We start from the raw sequence: 20,914 nt of genomic DNA, 5'->3' as shown, positions 1-20,914 counted from the left end.
TATCTAATGAAATAACATAACGTGTCTGTGTGTGCCTGAAAAAGAGGGGATGTCAAGAGAAGTTAGGAGGGATGTTACTTTTTCTCTTCTAAATTTCAACCAGATTTTTAATTGAGGACTAATTAGGTTCCAGGAAACCGCCCCTCAAGATTAAAGGAGAAAGTTGAAGTTTCAGAGAGACAATAATGAGGGTATGCAGTACTTTCTCTGTGTTCTGTCTGCCCAACAGCCCAAGGCATTTCATTATCACCCTCATTTATCTAATCGTCTGATTTTCTGAACCACTTTAAATGGGGCTATGATTGTGATTGGTTTGGGGAGCACACACTGTCCTGGTTCTTCTCACTTTAGCCCAGTTTGTGCTCCACTTCTGTCTGATGCTGCAGTAAAATGGATTTTATTACATTCTTTCTTTTTTGAAACAGAGTTCCAAGTTCTTCAAAGTTTTGGGTCCCACTTCTTATCTGCTACTCTTATTATGACAGTGGTAACACAGTGCCCTCTTGTCTATTACAGTGACCACCTGTTAATGAATGTCTATCATGTCTAATTCCTGCTGACCATGATAATAAGAATAGTGTTTTTCACTAACAAGTCTAAACTTCAAAGCTCACCTCAAGTCTTGGAGGAATACAACAAGCACATTAGATTTTTTTTAATCAAGCTTTTAATATAGTCCCACTCTCATTTAAATGTTACCTGGTTCATTTTCCCTCAGATATTTCCCTTAAAAATAACTAACTCTTCTCTACCAGACCCGGTCTGCAGTAGGACCCAGGGGCCACCGAGGCGCCGACTCCACAGGGCTCACGAGCTCGTGTGTAAGGAATTGGCACAGCCAATTTGTTTCAGTGTGTGGCGAGCCTGAGTGAGGTGCGTGCATAGCGGACCTTTAACTTGTGAAGGTGTGCATGACTTAGACAGTTCGTTTTCAACACCAGACAACTGAACTCTCATTATCAACCACGACGGGCATAATACCGTATACAGATCCTGTGCGTACTTTATACGACTTTGGTTGGACTGCAAGGTGTCGACAGGAGAATATACCATTCTTTCGCACATGCACAGCGACGCATTGGTGGAATGCTTCTAACGAATGAGAACTTTTATGGAGTTTCCTTCTTTACTTCGTCTTTGGATAGCTTTGGGACAGTAGAGCGCGGTTGCAGCTCCCCTTTTCCCGCGGAACTCTACCTGGATGGAAACCATGTCACCACAGCAACAGAACGAGCTGAGCCGCAGGACATCAATCACCGGCGAGTCCAAGACCAGCACGCAACATGAACACAAGAGGGTAAATTAACGTCATAGGCCAAATCATGTGTTTTTACGCACTCATTCCCGATTAATGTGTGTGATTGTTATGCGTGAAAATACTTTTTTGGTCAAGTAACTTATTGCAATTGTGTTGTTGCGCGCTCTGTTCCCAGTAGCGCACGGGCTCACCTGTGCGATGTTCGGACTCACGGTGTGCGCAGGAGGGAGTAAATCGCCGTTAAACCGACTCCTCCGGTTGTAGATACTAATCAGAATATCCTTAGACAGATCCAGGAATTAGGCCTATGCAACTCAGTTATTTGCTGAAAACAGCACTACTTGTTGCATATCCATGCGTATATGTGAATTGGTGACATTTCAATGCTCTGAAACCATAGATCTTATGCAGTATATCAAATGTGACACATTTACATTACATTTACGTAATTTAGCAGACGCTCTTATCCAGAGCGACTTACAGTAGTGAATGCATACATTTCATTTTTTCCCCCGTACTGGTCCCCCGTGGGAATCGAACCCACAACCCTGGCGTTGCAAACACCATGCTCTACCAACTGAGCCACACACACCTTCGTTTGAAACCTTAGGCTTTTATCATATAGCCAACTGTAGGTTATTATAGGACAATGATCAACAGTTGGAATGTATAGATTCCCCCTCTGCAGTCTTCTGAATCAGTAGTTGTGTTGTTTGTGTTTCTCTCTCTCTCAGCTATGGTGTTCTGTAGTATTTCAGTCTCTGGCACCACTATAGTGTCTGGCTGCGTGGGGACTGGCAGCCTTTTGAAATAGGCTTTACCCACTGCTCTGCTTTGTGTGGAAATAGCAGTATTCAGACCCTTGACTCAGTACTTTGAAGCACCTTTGGCAGCGATTACAGCCTCAAGTCTTCTTGGGTATAAAGCTGCAAGCTTGGCACACCTGTATTTGGGGAGTTTCTCCCATTCTTCTCTGGAGATCCTCTCAAGATCTGTCAGGTTGGATGGGGAGCGTCGCTGCACAGATATTTTCTGGTCTCTCCAGAGATGTTAGATTGGGTTCAAGTCCGGGCTCTGGCGGGGCCACTCAAGGACATTCATAGACTTGTCCCAAAGCCACTCCTGCGTTGTCTTGGCTGTGTGCTTAGGGTCGTTGTCCTGTTGGAATGTGAACCTTCGCCCCAGTCTGAGGTCCTGAGCGCTCTGGAGCAGGTTTTCATCAAAGATCTCTCTGTACTTTGCTCCATTCATCTTTCCCTCGGTCCTAACTAGTCTCCCTGTCCCTGCCGCTGAAACACATCCCCACAGCATGATGCTGCCGCCCTTACGGTAGGGATGGTACCAGGTTTCCTCCAGACGTGACGCTTGGCATTCAGGCCAAAGAGTTAAATATTGTTTTCTTCAGACCAAAGAATCTTGTTTCTCATGGTCTGAGAGTCTTTTAGGTGCCTTTTGGCAAACTCCAAGCGGGCTGTCATGTGCCTTTTACTGAGGAGTGGCATCCGTCTGGCCACTACCATAAAGGCCTGATTGGCGGAGTGCTGCAGAGATAGTTGTCCTTCTGGAAGGTTCTCCCATCTCCACAGAGGAGCTCTGTCAGAGTGACCATCAGGTTCTTGGTCACCTCCCTGACCAAGGCCCTTCTCCCCTGATTGCTCAGTTTGGCCGGGCGGCCATCTCTAGGAAGAGTCTTGGTGGTTACCAACTCCTTCCATTTAAGAATAATGGAGGCCACTGTGTTCTTGGGGACCTTCAAAGCTGCAGAAATGTTTTGGTACCCTTCCCCAGATCTGAGCCTCGACACTATCCTGTCTCGGAGCTCTACGGACAATTCCTTCGACCTCATGGCTTGGTTTTTGCTCTGACATTCTCTGTCAACTGTGGGACCTTATATAAACAGGTGTGCCTTTCCAAATCATGTCCAATCAATTTAATTTACCACAGTTGGAGTCTAATCATGTTGTAGAAACATCTTAAGGATGATCAATGAAAACAGAATGCATCTGAGCTCAATTTCGAGTCTCGTATAAAAGGGTCTGAATACTTATGTAAATAAGGTATGTCTGTTTTTGCAAAAATTTCTAAAACCTTTTTTCGCTTTAACTTCATCAATTTTAGAATAAGGCTGTAACGTAACATAATGTGGAAAAGGTCAAGGGTTCTGAATACTTTCCGAATGCACTGTATATTACTGTGTCATAATAACTGTCATTACTGATGTAGTATAGATGCCTTCCTTATAATCAGTAGTGACAGCTGATGTCATCACAGGATAGGTCCTAACTGTTTAGGTCAGCAGATGTGGCTGCTGACCAGCAGGCTAGATAACCCTGATAGGCTTAACATAAATAATTGGTCCGTTGAGGAAACATGATTATGCCTAAAGTCATGACACAAACCATTATCTGTACAGTTCAGAATAACATGTTATTTAGCTGTTTACTTTGAGATAGAACAGGCAATGCTTTACACTGTTGCCCATGTGCCATGTATTAACTTAATAACCAACTACTCTGGTAACCAGGGTTGGGGAGTGACAGATTACATGTAATCTGTTACATGTAAGGGATTACAAAAAACTGTAACTAATCCTTTAACAGTAAAAATATTGTAATCAGATGAGATACTTTTGAAAAACTAGATTACTTTGAGGATTACTTTTACATTCAGAAAGGATGTTTGCAAAACAAATCTTTGACTCTTCTCTGTTTTCTCAATGACAATCAAATCGGTATTGAAAAAAGGCGCAAATTTAAATTTGTCCCACCTGAGCGAGACTGACCACAAGTCAGAGACCACTATGATGACACACCACATGTTTGATGAATCACGGGAAAAGAGCAGGAATAGGCTTTGGTAGGCCACAGTCCAAGCTATGTCTTCCAATGTTGTGACTTCTGTCGGCATTCAAAGATTAACCCACTTGAATAAACGCTTGGAGGGAAGGATGACAGCAGTGGTGTAGTCTACGGTGATACGGATATCACTTATTATTGATATTGTCACGACAGTGGGTAGGAACGGACCAAGGCGCAGCGTGAATATCGTTCCACATATTTTATTTTATTGTGAAACTTAGCCAAACAATAAACTATAAACAAACCACAAACCGTGACGACAGCGGTGCAACATGCACTAACTCAAAATAATCTCCCACAAACACAGGTGGAAAAAACAACTACTTAAATATGATCCCCAATTAGAGACAACGATGACCAGCTGCCTCTAATTGGGAATCATACAAAACCCCCAACATAGAAAAAAGAAACTAGAACACAAAATTGAAAAAATAAACTAGATAAACCCCCCAGTCACGCCCTGACCTACTTTACCATAGAAAATAAGAGCACTCAATGGTCAGGACGTGACAGTACCCCACCCCCCCCAAAGGTGCGGACTCCGGCCGCAAAACCTGAAACCAAGAGGGAGGGTTAGGGCGAGTGTCTAATGTTGGTGGCGGCTCTGGTGCAGGACGAAGAACGCTCTCATCCTGCAGATCCACCAACATTGGAGGCGGCTCTGGTGCGGGACGCAGACCCCCCTCCGCTTGGAGCTCCCCCCACTTTCGTGGAACCGGACCGTGGATTGTCGCCGGAGGCTCCAGACCGTGGATCATTGCCGGAGGCTCCGTGCCATGGATCGTCACTGGAGGCTTCGAACGTGGAGCCGGAACAGGTCTCGCCGGACTGAGGAGACGTACTGGCAGCCTGATGCGGGGAGCTGCCACAGGGCTTACCAGGCTGGGGAGACACACTGGAGGCCTGGTACGTGGAGCCGGAACAGGTCTCACCGGACTGGGGAGACGCACTGGAGGCCGAGTATGTGGAACAGGCACAGGGCGTACCAGGCTGGAGAGACGCACTGGAGACCGGATGCGTGGAGCAGGCACAGGATATACTGGGCCGTGGAGGTGCACTGGAGGTCTGGAGCGTAGTAGCCCTACGCTCCAGACCTCCAGTGCACCTCCACGGCCCAGTATATCCTGGCTGGATGCCAGTCCTGGCTGGATGCTCACTTTAGCCCGGCAAGTGTGGGGCGCTGGCACAGGACGCACTGGGCTGTGAAGGCACACTGGCGACACAGTGCGTAGAGCTGGCACAGGATATCCTGGACCGAGGAGGCGTACTGGAGACCAGGAGCGCTGAGCCGGCACAACCCGCCCTGGCTGAATGCTCACTTTAGCCGGCAACGAGCGCACCGGGCTGTGAATGCGCACTGGAGACACAGTGCGCACTGGAGACACAGTGCGCACTGGAGACACAGTGCGCATCACTGGAGACACAGTGCGCATCACCTCATAACATGGTGCCTGACCGGTCACATGCTCCCCACAGTAAGCACGGGGAGTTGGCTCAGGTCTAAACCCTGATTCTGCCAATCTCCCTGTGTGCCCCCCCCCCCCCCCCCAAATGTTTTATTTTGGAGCTGCCTCTCGGGCTTCCGTCGTTGCCGTGCTAATTCATCGTATTGTCGCCGTTCCTCTCTCGCTGTCTCCGCCTGCTTCCATGGCAGGGTCTTGTCCCCTGCCATTACCTCCTCCCAGGTCCAGGATGTCCTCCACTCCTTTTCTCCCGGGCCCAGGATCCCTGCTCCTCCTGGGCACGCTACTTGGTCCTTTGGTGGTGGGAGATTCTGTCACGATTTGTGTGTAGGAACGGACCAAGGCGCAGCGTGAATATCGTTCCACATATTTGATTTGATTGTGAAACTTAGCCAAACAATAAACTATAAACAAAACACAAACCGTGACAAAAGAGGTGCTACATGCACTAACTCAAAATAATCTCCCACAAACACAGGTGGGAAAAACAACTACTTAAATATGATCCCCAATTAGAGACAACGATGACCAGCTGCCTCTAATTGGGAATCATACAAAACCCCCAACATAGAAAAAAAAAAACTAGAACACAACAGAAAAAATAAACTAGATAAACCCCCCAGTCACACCCTGACCTACTCTACCATAGAAAATAAGAGCACTCAATGGTCAGGACGTGACAGATATCGACATAGCTCATTGATGTGAATCACACTGCTGCTCTCTCATTTAGCTATTTGCACCTTACGTGTTGTGGATGGCTGTTCACAAATCAAAATGTGCATTTGAACCCAATAATGGTTGAATTCAAGAAGTTTAAGCTGCCTATCAATTATTGCTTTTGAAACCAGTGGACAGGCAGTGAAAAATGTGCTCTTGCAACAGCTGCATAGTACTGATCCAAGCCTATGGAATAAAAGTGGGGCTTTTATTGCTCAGTCTAATGTTGATTAAAAACTGGACTGGACACATGCTCAAACTTGCACACTTTTGATAGACTTAAAGGGGCAATCTGTAGTTGCTACGTCCATTTTTGGACTTATTTTTCCATTTTTATATATATATACTGCTCAAAAAAATAAAGGGAACACTTAAACAACACAATGTAACTCCGAGTCAATCACACTTCTGTGAAAACCACCTGTCCGCTTAGGAAACAACTCTGATTGACAATAAATTTCACATGCTGTTGTGCAAATGGAATAGACAACAGGTGGAAATTATAGGCAATTAGCAAGACACCCCCAATAAAGGAGTGGTTCTGCAGGTGGTGACCACAGACCACTTCTCAGTTCCTATGCTTCCTGGCTGATGTTTTGGTCACTTTTGAATGCTGGCGGTGCTTTCACTCTAGTGGTAGCATGAGACTGAGTCTACAACCCACACAAGTGGCTCAGGTAGTGCAGCTCATCCAGGATGGCACATCAATGCGAGCTGTGGCAAGAAGGTTTGCTGTGTCTGTCAGCGTAGTGTCCAGAGCATGGAGGCGCTACCAGGAGACAGGCCAGTACATCAGGAGACGTGGAGGAGGCCATAGGAGGGCAACAACCCAGCAGCAGGACCGCTACCTCCACCTTTGTGCAAGGAGGAGCAGGAGGAGCACTGCCAGAGCCCTGCAAAATGACCTCCAGCAGGCCACAAATGTGCATGTGTCTGCTCAAACAGTCAGAAACAGACTCCATGAGGGTGGTATGAAGGCCCAACGTCCACAGGTGGGGGTTGTGCTTACAGCCCAACACCGTGCAGGACGTTTGGCATTTGCCAGATAACACCAAGATTGGCAAATTCGCCACTGGCGCCCTGTGCTCTTCACAGATGAAAGCAGGTTCACACTGAGCACATGTGACAGTCTGGAGACGCAGTGGAGAATGTTCTGCTGCCTGCAACATCCTCCAGCATGACCGGTTTGGCGGTGGGTCAGTCATGGTGTGGGGTGGCATTTCTTTGGGGGGCCGCACAGCCCTCCATGTGCTCGCCAGAGGTAGCCTGACTGCCATTAGGTACCGAGATGAGATCCTCAGACCCCTTTTGAGACCATATGCTGGTGCGGTTGGCCCTGGGTTCCTCCTAATGCAAGACAATGCTAGACCTCATGTGGCTGGAATGTGTCAGCAGTTCCTGCAAGAGGAAGGCATTGATGCTATGGACTGGCCCGCCCGTTCCCCAGACCTGAATCCAATTGAGCACATCTGGGACATCATGTCTCGCTCCATCCACCAACGCCACGTTGCACCACAGACTGTCCAGGAGTTGGCGGATGCTTTAGTCCAGGTCTGGGAGGAGATCCTTCAGGAGACCATCCGCCACCTCATCAGGAGCATGCCCAGGCGTTGTAGGGAGGTCATACAGGCACGTGGAGGCCACACACACTACTGAGCCTCATTTTGACTTGTTTTAAGGACATTACATCAAAGTTGGATCAGCCTGTAGTGTGGTTTTCCACTTTCATTTTGAGTGTGACTCCAAATCCAGACCTCCATGGGTTGATAAATTGGATTTCCATTGATTATTTTTGTGATTTTGTTGTCAGCACATTCAACTATGTAAAGAAAAAAGTATTTAATAAGATTATTTCATTCATTCAGATCTAGGATGTGTTATTTTAGTGTTCCCTTTATTTCTTTGAGCAGTGTATAATTTAATCGTATTATTATACGTAGTAGAAAGTGATGGGTTAGAAGAAGTCTACATAACCAACCCATAAAGTAAAATGTAACATCCATATATGGCCAGCTATGTAAACTTTAACATTGATTTATCCTGCAATAGATGTCGTTTAACTGGTAACATATATTTTTGTCTTCTTCTAATGCTTCTTAAGGGGAAAGTAATCTAAAAGTAACAATGTAATCAGATTACGTTACTGAGTTTGGGTAATCCAAAAGTTAGGTTAATGATTACAATTTTGGACAGGTAACTGTAACGGATTACCTTTAGAAAGTAACCTACTCCAACCCTGCTGGTAACATGTTGTAATGTAATTAATCAGCTGTACATCGGTGACCTCAGATGAGGTATGACTGACCCCACAGTTGTACACAGGGTTACCTGTAGATTTCAGAGAGGGATAACCTCTGATTTTCCTATTTACGTATTCACTATATTTTTTACCTTAAAATAAGATCATCCACCCTCAATCCAATTTGGACTCCCAATCCAATTAATGAATGACATTTATTGTCCCTCAAAAGGAAAGTCTCTTCAGAGCTCCCTACAGTCTACAGTACATTACAGGAGACATCCCTCACTGAGAAAGGACCCCAGTCCTCTCCTGTCAGAGGGGAACACCTCTGCCCTGTTATATAATTGAAACCTCCATTGTTAATTTCACTTCCCTCAAACCGTCTGCTTGGAGGCCATGCTAGCGGTGACTGCTGACACCAAAGTCGATGGCGAGTTATCGCATACATCTAGTGTAAACGTTATCTCTTTACCTCAGACCACAGTAGGCTTTTTAACCGTTGTTTAATCAGGATATGCTGTATGTCTGTTCAGCCAGCCAGCTGCTGCTGTGTACTGTAAATAAGGTAAAACCCATTAGAGAACAGTCAGAGTTGAAGACATATTTGGGCTGTTGGATCCAAGTCTCTGCTGTGTCTGGCATGTCTGTACAGCTCTCTCTCTCTCTGTTTCCCTCCATCTCCTATCCTCTTTCTCCATCTCCACCCCTATCATCTCTCTCTCTCTCTCTCTCTCTCTCTCTCTCTCTCTCTCTCTGTTTCCCTCCATCTCCACCCCTATCATTCCTCTCCTCTCTCCACCCATATCATACCCCTCTCTCTCTCCTCCACAGAGGATGAAGTCTCTGAGCCATCGTCGACAGTCCGCTCCCTCTTTGGTCATCAACAAAGCCCTGACCAGATCCAGAACTTTCTCCAGGTACGTTGGGGGACTAGGGACATTTCACATAAACTAGGTGTAAAGGTCAAATCCTAGCTCAACAAAAATTACACAACTCAACGTTTCCTGTAAATCTCCCATCAATATCACACTCGGAGCTTGAGTTAAGTGGGTTTTCCAGTTCGGATTCAGCTCTCAAGGTAGAGCTCTAAGTCAACAGTTTCCATTCTATTTCTATGGTTCTCTCTTGGCTAGGGAAGTGGCCATGGGTTGTGATGATCATAGATCAGAGAGGTCAAGGGTCACACTGGCTGAACATGAGGAGACAGTCTGTGTGAGTTTGTGTGTACGTGCGAGTGAGTGTCTGTGTGTGCATGTGTGTTTTTGTAAGTGTGTGTGTGTACGTGCATACCCTGGTCAAACAGGAGACAGCAGTGCACTCTTTAAAAATTTTTTAAAAAAGGGTTCTTAGGCTCTCCCCATAGGAGAACCCTTAGAACCCTCCATGGAAAGGGTTCTACATGGAACACAAAAGGGTTCTACCTGGAACCAAAAAGGGTTCTTCAAAGGGTTCTCCTTTGGGGACAGCCTTTTAGGTTCTAGATAGCAGCCTTTTCTCTAAGAGTGTGTTATCAGTCAGAGTTAGCTGTCTGAAGGGACTGACCCAAACAGGGAGACAGACCAGACATCCCCCTCCCATCCTGGACGTGTGTCAGGGTCATTACTGCTTAGACGACCCCTGGGACTCTGAGCTGTGATCGAGAGGAGTGGAAGGAGCTGAACCAAGTTTTTAATTGAGTGAGAGTTGCGCCTACGTCTTCCAAATACTCAGAGGGGTGATCTCATAATCTGCACCGTACTACAGACGCTTAACAGGAAGGAGTGGAATGACTTCATTACTAAGAGAGGAACAGAGTTTTTCCATCTGTTTGTGTGTGTGTTCACATGCTATATGTCAAGGCAGTTGTGAAATGAATGGTTCACATTGATCTCCAGTTGTTGTTATTCACACACACACACACACACACACACACACACACACACACACACACCAAGCTCCTAGTCCTAGAGTGGTTCTCCTCTCAGGCATCGCTAATCCTCTCAGATAGCTAATCCATCCCAATCAGGATCTGGGATCTATTAATATCCCTGGCTTTGACCCTCTGTCCAGGGCAGTGAATAACCATATTAAAGAGATACTGGAGGTGTGTTCATCCGCCTTGGTGACTACTAGCCTAACTGACCCCTTTCACAGCAGGGACACATTCCATTTAATTCAACACTTCAATCACAACCACATACCCCATATTGTTGATTCCCTGAACTGAAGTTCCTGCATACACTTTTTACCTTTTGTTAAGATTGTTTTGGTTGTATAACTTGGTTAGGAAAGAATATATTTATTTATTCTGGAAAACTGTGTTTAGATTGGATGTATACCTGATATTTTCTCCCCAGAGAGAGCTTCCTGGTTCCTGTGTGTCCAGAGACGTGCCCATTGGTCCAGTCGTTCCTGTGTCCTGATAGGGCGTTCCTCCTGCACGGCCACGTCACGCTGAAGACAGGGCTGCAGACGCAGGACAGAGACCTCTTCCTCTTCACCGACATCCTCATCATCGCCAAGTCCAAGTAAGAGCGAGAGAGGGAGGAGGAAGGTGGGAGATAGAGGGGGGAGGATGACAGAAGGGCAGTGAATGAACATGAAAATGAGTGTGTGAGTGTGTCTCTGACATCTGTTGTTTATCATCCTCAGGTCTCCCACACACTTCAAGCTGAAGGCCCAGGTGTGTGTGGGTGAGATGTGGACAGCCCAGTGTATGGAGGACGTATGTGAGGGCAGCACCAACCCAGAGAGGAGCTTCGTCATGGGCTGGCCCACCTGCAACTATGTGGTCACCTTCAGGTACACAACAGACATTCTGGGTCTGCACTCTGCACTGCATATTTCTGAGCAGTGAAGCATTGCTTATATATATATATACACAGCAGAGGAGGCTGGTGGGAGGAGCTATTGGAGGACGGGCTCATTGTGATGGCTGGAATGGAATTAATGGAACTGAGTCAAGCATGTGGTTTCCATGTGCTTGATGTGTTTGATACCGTTCCGTTTATTCCATTCCAGCCATTACAATGAGTCTGTCCTCCTGTAGCTCCTCCGATATACATTATGACCTTTATAGATTGTATATATTTGAACCTGGTACATTTTTACAGGTGGTTCTATAAGTTGCTGTAGAAAGTATTTAGGTTCTTATTTGACATGTTTAGGTTGCTCGTGCTGTTCTGACGTTTATGGTTTATCTTTACCAGCTCTGAGGTCCAGAAGGAGAGATGGCTCTCCATGCTCAAAAGGTGAGCAACAGATAAGCCATCATGGTTTGTCTTTACCAGCTCTGAGGTCCAGAAGGAGAGATGGCTCTCCCTGCTCAAAAGGTGAGCAACAGATAAGCCATCATGGTTTGTCTTTACCAGCTCTGAGGTCCAGAAGGAGAGATGGCTCTCCCTGCTCAAAAGGTGAGCAACAGATAAGCCATCATGGTTTGTCTTTACCAGCTCTGAGGTCCAGAAGGAGAGATGGCTCAAAAGGTGAGCAACGGATAAGCCATCATGGTTTGTCTTTACCAGCTCTGAGGTCCAGAAGGAGAGATGGCTCTCCCTGCTCAAAAGGTGAGCAACAGATAAGCCATCATGGTTTGTCTTTACCAGCTCTGAGGTCCAGAAGGAGAGATGGCTCTCCCTGCTCAAAAGGTGAGCAACAGATAAGCCATCATGGTTTGTCTTTACCAGCTCTGAGGTCCAGAAGGAGAGATGGCTCAAAAGGTGAGCAACGGATAAGCCATCATGGTTTGTCTTTACCAGCTCTGAGGTCCAGAAGGAGAGATGGCTCTCCCTGCTCAAAAGGTGAGCAACAGATAAGCCATCATGGTTTGTCTTTACCAGCTCTGAGGTCCAGAAGGAGAGATGGCTCAAAAGGTGAGCAACGGATAAGCCATCATGGTTTGTCTTTACCAGCTCTGAGGTCCAGAAGGAGAGATGGCTCTCCCTGCTCAAAAGGTGAGCAACAGATAAGCCATCATGGTTTCTTCTACTGTAAACGTATGTTGATGTGTGTCCAGTATGTGTTCTCCCTGTGGGCTGAATCCTAACTTTCCTGTTTTTCCAGTCGAATAAAAGAGGAGAAGGAAAAGGATGATCCTAAAACCATTCCACTGAAGGTGTTTGGGAAAGGCATCGGGAGTTGTGCTCAGGCCGTCAGTAAGACCTTGGGTGTCAGTAACTCTGATTCAACCAATGAGGTTGTCCGACTCGCTCTGCAACAGTTTGGTGTCACGGTGTGTATAGAATCGAGCAATACAGTTTTTTTGTGTCTTGTGTTGTTGTAATCTTGACTAATGTAGTTTTTTGAGTGTTTTTGTTTATCTTGGTTCTTAGAATATCTTTGTCTGTGTTCCATAGAGCTGTGTGAAGGACTACCAGCTGTGGGTAAGCTCCAAGAGGGACAACGCCCCTTACCCTCTCATTGGTGAGATTCTAACTAAGGTCTTGCCTGGAACTAGCCTGGAAGTAAATCCTACTGGAACCCCTGACCTCTGACCTTTACGCCCTAACCCTCTCCCAGGTCATGAGTTCCCTTTCAGTATCCAGATGAGTCATATGCGGGAGCCCCTGTCCCAGCCGGGCCGCAGGGACACAGTTCCACCTCCAGACAGACAGAGGGCGATGCACCGCGACCAGGTACAGGTGGACAAACAGTGCCAGTTCATCCTAAAGACCCGATGCAGCTTCACAACAACGTCTGTGATTGGTGAGGACTGAGGAGGCGCTTAATGTACTAATACTAGTCTATAAAATGTTTATTAATGGTCTATTACTGGTTGTTACTGATGGTCCAGGATTGGCTTGTTTTTGCTGTCATGCCGACTCATTATTTGATTGCTTCCCTTTCTCTCCTCTCTCCTCCCTGTGTTGCACTGAAAATGATTTGATCTCTCTGTTGTGACCACGTCCTGTCTGACCTGACATCTCGCTCCAGTAGACCCAGCTCAGAAGCCCTTCAAGCGAAGGCGTTCTCTCATCAACTGGGCTTTCTGGAAAGGCTCCAATCCTAACCTCCACAGTTCCTCTACAAACCTCTCCTCTCCTGCCCCCGGCTACCTGTTCGGCCAATCGCTGAGCACCATCTGTTGGGACAACTCCCTGCCCAAGCCCGTCATGGTGAGTGAGGTGACGATGTCGTAGTGACATCATTACAGTGATTTGAGGAAGTCGGTTGAAAATGTATCCATCTCATCTGCAACCTCTGTCTCTCTCGGTCTTTCATCTGTCTCTCTGTCTCTCTCTCTTTCTCTCTCTCTCTCTAGGCCATGCTGGTGTTTTTGTACAACGAGGGTCCGTTCACGCGGGGGATATTCCGACGGTCAGGGGGGGCGAGGGCGTGTCGTGAACTCAGGGACAGACTGGACTCTGGGGCTCAGGATGTCCCGCTGACACGGGAGCACGTCTTCATCATCGCTGCTGTGTTTAAGGTGCACTCTCTAAAACACGCTAGACAACTCTGAAGTCTGTGGCGGCAGAATTACATCAATTATACCAATGTTATGATGTGTTATATAGGCCTTATGGCAGACGGAGGGTTCAAGTGAAGTGGAACCAAATGTACTTTCATCACCTGAGGAAAAACAGGTTTAACCTTTGTGCTTAGTAAATCTGGTCACCTTGTAGGACCATGGCAGATGAAGCTGTAAAGAAACATGCTGCTGTCACATTGATGCTGTAGTGTTGAGGTTGGGCAACAACAAATAACTGCCTTAAACTATATAACTGATCAATGCACCATCATACCAGGTCATTTAATGCTTTAAAATGGCTGCAGACGTGCAATTTCTTACCGATCTCTAGAGCTTCCGTCCAGTAAAATGACATCAACACATACAGGGGGAGTTACTGGCTAGCTACAGTGGCTACATTTAGCTAACGAACTAGCTACGTCAGTCGCGGCGAGCATGACCAGAAGGACACGTCGATGAACCACCAAAGGCACACTCCATTTTCTGTTTGAAAATTGAGAACGAGGCGGAGTTGGACCGTTTTTCGTGCCCAAAGTCGACCTTTAAGCCTTGTGAATGACTAATTTCAGGGAAGGACATTGTCCTTGCTTGCCAAGTGTTACATTACACCTGTGCCCTTGTGGTGTGTTGTTGTCGTCAATCCAACTATCGTTTCGTATCTCTATGGGTGACACATACGAGCATGTAGTAATGCAGCACAGGCTGTGCCAAAAACAATAGCTAAATAGAGATAAGGTTGTCAAATGTAATCTGTAGCTCATAATCTGGTAATCTGTTAATCTGGTAGGGATCCACTGAATGAGTCTGAAGACATTAACAGTTACATCTAAAAGTCTATGACAACAAATGAAGGTGTCCACCTAAAACTTCACCTCAAAATGAACTTCAATGACATTTTACTGTTGTATATTTTTTCCACTATAAATTGTGTCAGTCTAGTGACTCTGGTCTCTGTCTCGACATTCAGGACTTCCTGCGGAACATTCCGGGCAGTCTGCTGTGTTCAGACCTCTATGAACAGTGGATGGATGTGATGGAGGAAGCAGAATCGGAGGAGGCAGAGGAGGAGGAGAAGGCACAGGATATAACGAGGTAGACGGACACTTTCCATCCTCGCCTGTGTCAGCAGTAGCCTACTTGGATAAGTGGCGGAATTGCCCGGTAACAGGCTGAGTAATGAACCAGGTGACTTAGTTATGAAAGGGAAACTCCTCTATAGGGTTTTAAGAGTGCCGGGATCCACTGCTTCCCTCAGCTCAGTGTTCTAATCATAGAGTTTTATCTCAATGGTTCATAGCTTTTCAGCTAGCTCCTCTAAACAGGCCCAGGGTTAGGGAACTAAAGAGAAGGACTGGACCGCGTCAGCACGACTGTAGGCCGCTTTAAAGTAGGAAAATATCGGGCAAACGGAGTATTCCTCCTGGGCATTCAGCTATTTGTTATCGATTCGTTCCACCCAGTCACAAGGGAGCCGCGTGAGTGAGAGAGTGTGTGAACTGTTATGTTATCATTCATTTCTGTGCCGGAAAGCAAGAGTCCATGTTCAGATGGAGGTAGAGGTAGCCCTTTAAGACAGATCTAGGATCAGATTACCACTTCACTTAAATCCTAATCAAACCATCAGGCTAATGAGAAACATCTGACCACCTATCAGTCATTAGGGGCAGCTTGTACCTACACAAATCAAATCAAGTTGTATTATTTGTATTTTTGTTGTATTTTAAATGTGTGTGACTGTCCTTGTCTATCAGTGTTTTGTTACTAGACATGTGTTGTGTTTTTTGTAGTCCCAGGAAGAGTAGCTGCTGCTTCTACAAAAGCTAATAGGGATACAAATAAATAAACAAACCAGCATCTGGAGTTTTTCCTGTCAGGGAAAACTCAAGACCCTGTTCATACTTTAAATAATACACATTTTGATAACCAATAATAACCTTTGACCCATCAGTGACCCTCCTTCTCTGCAGGCTGATTGGTCTACTGCCCAAAGAGAACGCACTGTTGCTACGCCACGTGGTCGCCGTGCTGCACGGTATCCAGGAAAACGCCCATGACAACCAGATGAACGCCTTCAACCTGTCTGTGTGCATTGCTCCCAGCATGCTCTGGGCTCCGGGCCCCAGCAGCCCCGAGGTGGAGGGGGAGGGCGCCAAGAAGGTGAGGGGACGACTGGAGGGGTAATGCACATAAGCACTTTCCCTTGACCCCTAACCTTTATCTAGGCTAGGCTCCACTTAAGCCTTTATCCTGTAACCTAGTGAATGGTCACTCAAACACTGGAAAACCACAGTAGAGTAACAGTTAACATGTAGCTGGGAACTTAACAGTAATGAGACGGTAGCTGGAAACACAACGGGCTCGCTAGGAGATACGCAACTCATTTCCTTCAGCCTGCAGGGTCAGCACTGTTCTCACACTCGTCTTGCGATGCACACGCACACACACACACACACACACATATTCTACCCCTTCCCTCACAATGGGTGTTGTTTTTTCTCTAAAAGTGTAGCAGTTAATTCTAATTCTATGGCTAACAGATTTGTCAGACGGCTCTGCTAACATTGCAAAAATGTATTATGCAACAAAGTCTTAGGTTACAAGTAAGTTCATGTGTTCCATAGCCAGTTCAATAGCCCCTAGAAGCTTATCTCGCGTGCTGAGACTGAAAATACAGACAGAGCAACATCAATGTAGCCATCAGAGCTATTTTGGTGATGCATTTGTGTCAGTTCATCACCATATCAACAGAATGTCCAACCCACTCGGAATAGATTGTTCTTTCTCTGAGAAGGTTATCTGGTAAATTCCCATCACTCACGTCACTCCTGCGTTCCTGTTTCATACAGTTAGAAAGCTGTGAAGCCCTTTGTCCTAAGAATAGACTCACTTCTCCATCTTGGAGACTGATTTCTCATGAGAAAAACACAATGTGTTTTAAACGCTAGTTGTTTGTTTAACTCAAGGCCTAATAAAAAGATACATCGAGCTCAGTGTCTGTAGGAGTCCCTCCAGGTTAAAGACCTGTCCCCTGTCCTGTCCCTAGGTGTGTGACCTGGTCAGGTATATGATAGAACACTGCCAGGAGGTCCTGGGAGAGGATGTCACCTCTGTGTTTGGAGGTCTACCCCGGAAACGTGCCGAATCGGGTATCACACACACACACTAACATCTCTGTTTATGCAAAGATTCCCCTGCTCAAAAGCACACACCGTCTAATCTTCTCCTCTTTCTCTCTGTCCACCTCTATCTCTCTCTTTCTCTCCACAGATGTGTCTTCCTTCCACCTGACCGACTCGTCTTATGACAGCCTGGAGAACATGCTGAATGATGACAGCAGTGAGTCTCCATGCCTCCACACCTCACGGCGACGCTGGAGAGCCAAGCCCCTGCAGGGCAGCCTGGACTCGGTCCTCACCCTGAGTGACTGCGACCTGGAGCAGCCCGACCTGGACACAGACCCCGACACCACAGACCCCCAATCTGGCAACCACCACCACCGTGATACGATCACACAACCTGGATCTGGCAACCTCCTCCAGCCCTCAACCCCAGCCCGAGGCAGGACCAGGAAACTCAGCCCAGCTGCGCCCCCCACCTCCTGTCCCAGCCCCCCAGCTCCTCGGAGGGGGGGGAGGAGGTGCTCGGAGCCGGCCATAGGGTACTCTGTGGCCAGCTTTGTGGCGCGACTGGCAGGGAACGCAGACAGGCTGGGCAGCATCGATGACCTGGCTGGAGGTGGGGAGATGTTTCACAGCTTACGGAAGGATGGACAGACACAGACACACGGACCCACACACACAGGGGAGTGGAATGGCAGTAAGGGTGTGTGTGAGGGTTCGGGGTCACAAGGTGCACAGACGCGACGCCGGGACGCAAGCTACTCCAGTCTCTCTTCGCCGCCCACCTCCCCCACCCCCACACGCTCCTCAGTGGACTCCCTGGACAGCCTCCTCTCCCACTCCAGCATCCAGTCTGCTGCATTCTGGCAACCCAGGCCGTTGACCAGCGCCGCAAGATTGCCTCCCTCCCCTGCCCCTCCTGTCCCTCCTGGTCCTCCTGTCCCTCTAACCCCCATATCTTCCTCTACTTCCACCCATAGTCTACCCATCCCCACCCCAGCTCCAGGCCAGGGGCTCAGTCCCAATATCTCCCCGCCGAAGGAGATCCCTTCCTGGGGTACGCTGAAGGGCTGCAGGGGGCTTCATCCCAACACCTGGTTGAAGAGAGGCCGCAGACTGTCGCTGTCGCAGCAGGAGGATGGGGGGGGTGTGGTGAGTTTCATTAAATGTGGTTGTTTATTAGTACTGTTAATTCATGGAATGTCTCTCTCTCACAGACTCATCATTTATCTTTCTCTCTCTCTGTAGGTGGGTTCCACTAACAAGACTCTCCCCACTAGCAAGTCATGTCAGGATAAAGGAGGGCTAAAACAGTCGTTTGAGGACCCCCCCAAGTCCAGCCTGGCCAGCTGCCCCCCAAAGGCAGGAGGGGTGCAGGATCGCGGCAGGGTGACCAAGGACCGAAGATCCAGTCAAGGCTCGGTGAGCCCACCATCGCGCCAGAGGTCCCAGGAGCATTTCCACTCCTGCCCCTCTCCCTGCTACCAACCGACAGACAGACCCTTCACTGTCAAAGAGCTGAGAGAGATACACAGCCGGGCCTGTGCAGCGAACAACACAGGATATGACGTCACAAACCAGGGAAGCCGTACCCCTCCCCAACATGTGTTCTTTGGGCAGGGTGGACCCAGCTTGTCCCTAGCCAGGCAGAAGTCCCACTCCCTAGCCCCAGGCATGGAGGGTCTCTCCGGGGGGAGGGGTTCCCAGCGCCGGAGCTCCGAGCCTGGGGCAGCACATCTAGGCGAAGCCCTGGTTCTGGAGGCTTCACAGGGAGGCCAAACTGGGTCAGAGGTCAAAGTCAGTGGACGGGTCCCAAGACCTGGGGTTGAAGGTGTCTGACACGGACCAAAGCGGGGCTCCGAAGTTTTGCCTGTCTCCCTCTGTCACCAAGGCTGTGAGGAACTATTTCTCGTCTCACACGCGCAGCAATCCCCATAGTGGTCAGCAGGTGGCGCTAGCCCTGATTCAGGGGCAGAAGGAGCGGCTCAGGAGGTGTAGTGATCCCATGCTGGAGCCTGACTTTGACCAACTGCTCTTTGCTGAAGAGTCCTACGTGTGAGACCATCACTGGTTGTGAACAGTCACACTAATGCTTCTACATTCTACATACAGCTGTGAATGTACAGGTAGAGTCATTTAGGACCATAACAGAACCAAAACATAGCGCTTATGAGAATCACAGATATAACGACCTTCTGCTTATTGTGGACAAACATTCCTATACTTACAATGCACTTTGCTTTTCAGAATTCAATTGGTAATAAAACTCTTATGTATTATTATAGATTCTACTAAAAGAGCTCACTGAAGTGAATGTATCATGTACGCATTAGGACTAGCGAGGGAAGAGTAGTTTCAGATTATGTAATGTGTCATTTTAGATCGCAGAAGTCAACAAATGTACTTTAGGGATCATGCTATTTGGTTGGATTACATGTGAGATTATTCACAGGGACCCTTGCAGTGGACTGCCTATGATCAGAATAAGATTACTAAAACGTTTACCTCCAAACAAAAATTCCTTACTAAACCGTGTCATATTTAGACAGTGTATGCGAGGCTGTGATTTTGCATTGACAGTATTTTGTAAATAACAAAGACGATCTTTACTGCCAATGAATCAATGTTGATAATGACAAAGCAAAGTGCTTTAAGCTTACAGCTGTAGTGTTTCCTCAAAAGATTTCTAAAACTTTGTATTTCCATCTGTACATGTGGCAGGATGTCTGTGTGTCTGAGAGATGTGCTCCATTCACTCTGTATCGCTGAAGTGTTACTGATTCTGCGATAGAAATCTAAAGGTCATTTCCCATTTGAGCTGACATAGAGTATGCAGCCTTTACCGTGAATGCAGTCATCGCTAAAGCGAGAACGTTGCCTTTAAATTTCAATCACGCTGTAAAGTTGAACTTCCACGATGCGGATTGAATAGAGCCCTATGTTTGTATCGATCCGTTTGTGTCTGACAAGTATACATGAATTATATAATCTGTACGGTAGTTACAGCATATGCAGTATGATTGCTTGCTTATTTTCTACATTTGCAGGTATTCATTTCATACTAATTGCTGCCAATTGTGTTATGTGCATTTTCACATAGCTTTCTACACCATAAATTGTGCTTTGTATTTGTGCCCATAGGATGCTTTATAATGTTTAAAGGGTACACGCTGTGCTGTATTGAGATTGTACAAGCTGGCAGATACCGCCGCTGCTTTATTAAACAGGCTACTACACTCGTTTGATGTGTAATGCATAAGATAATCAGATCCTAAAATAAACCACCTTGGCTAGTAAGACTAATGGTGCCATTGTTTTGTTTTCTCTGAAATGTTCTGTCCAGTAGCACCTGGGAAAATGTCTTCTGAAGTTTGTATTAAACTCAATTACACCCAAACCCCACTGAACTCAAGTTCAGCCAATCACCCAGTCACCTCAATCAGCAGGGCTGGTGCACCCTGGGGACTCCAGAATGCCAGTTTGATGCCAAGCTGTTCTGAATGACTGATGTAAGAACTTATCTAATTAATTCTGCCATGTTGTCAACCAGTTAGCCTAGCGCAGTAACTTCCAACATAGATCCAGCTAATAATATCTATAAAATGTAGATCAGGGTCTGTCAGTGACTGACATAACAAGAGGAAAATTACTGATGCACAACCACATTTCTAAATTGCACCTTGTGTTTTCTACTATTATAACTCTCAACTGTAAATTGAGCCCCTGACTTGATTCCCCACCCAAAGTGAAATAATATATATTTGTTGTCTACAAAAGGGGGGCCATGGGCCGCCAGTTTCCCAACCAG

At 46.9% G+C, this 20,914-nt stretch overlaps 1 protein-coding gene across 1 annotated transcript; it reads left to right on the top strand.

The window, feature by feature from the left end:
- The first annotated feature begins 777 nt into the window (after nucleotides 1-777).
- LOC106592419 (rho GTPase-activating protein 20) lies at nucleotides 778-19,165 on the top strand. The gene is made up of 16 exons (XM_045700388.1): nucleotides 778-1,297; nucleotides 9,373-9,458; nucleotides 10,878-11,048; nucleotides 11,173-11,322; nucleotides 11,730-11,771; nucleotides 12,583-12,751; nucleotides 12,876-12,942; nucleotides 13,039-13,224; nucleotides 13,453-13,634; nucleotides 13,781-13,945; nucleotides 14,955-15,079; nucleotides 15,955-16,144; nucleotides 17,031-17,133; nucleotides 17,255-18,258; nucleotides 18,355-18,903; nucleotides 18,998-19,165. The coding sequence occupies exons 1-16, from the start codon at nucleotides 1,202-1,204 to the stop codon at nucleotides 19,163-19,165; spliced, it is 3,453 nt and encodes a 1,150-aa protein (XP_045556344.1). The 5' UTR covers nucleotides 778-1,201.
- Nucleotides 19,166-20,914: the final 1,749 nt, after the last annotated feature.

This window comes from Salmo salar, chromosome ssa17 (assembly GCF_905237065.1).
Source record: "Salmo salar chromosome ssa17, Ssal_v3.1, whole genome shotgun sequence".
Taxonomy (NCBI): domain Eukaryota; kingdom Metazoa; phylum Chordata; class Actinopteri; order Salmoniformes; family Salmonidae; genus Salmo; species Salmo salar.
This window is presented reverse-complemented; position numbering and strand designations above follow the sequence as displayed.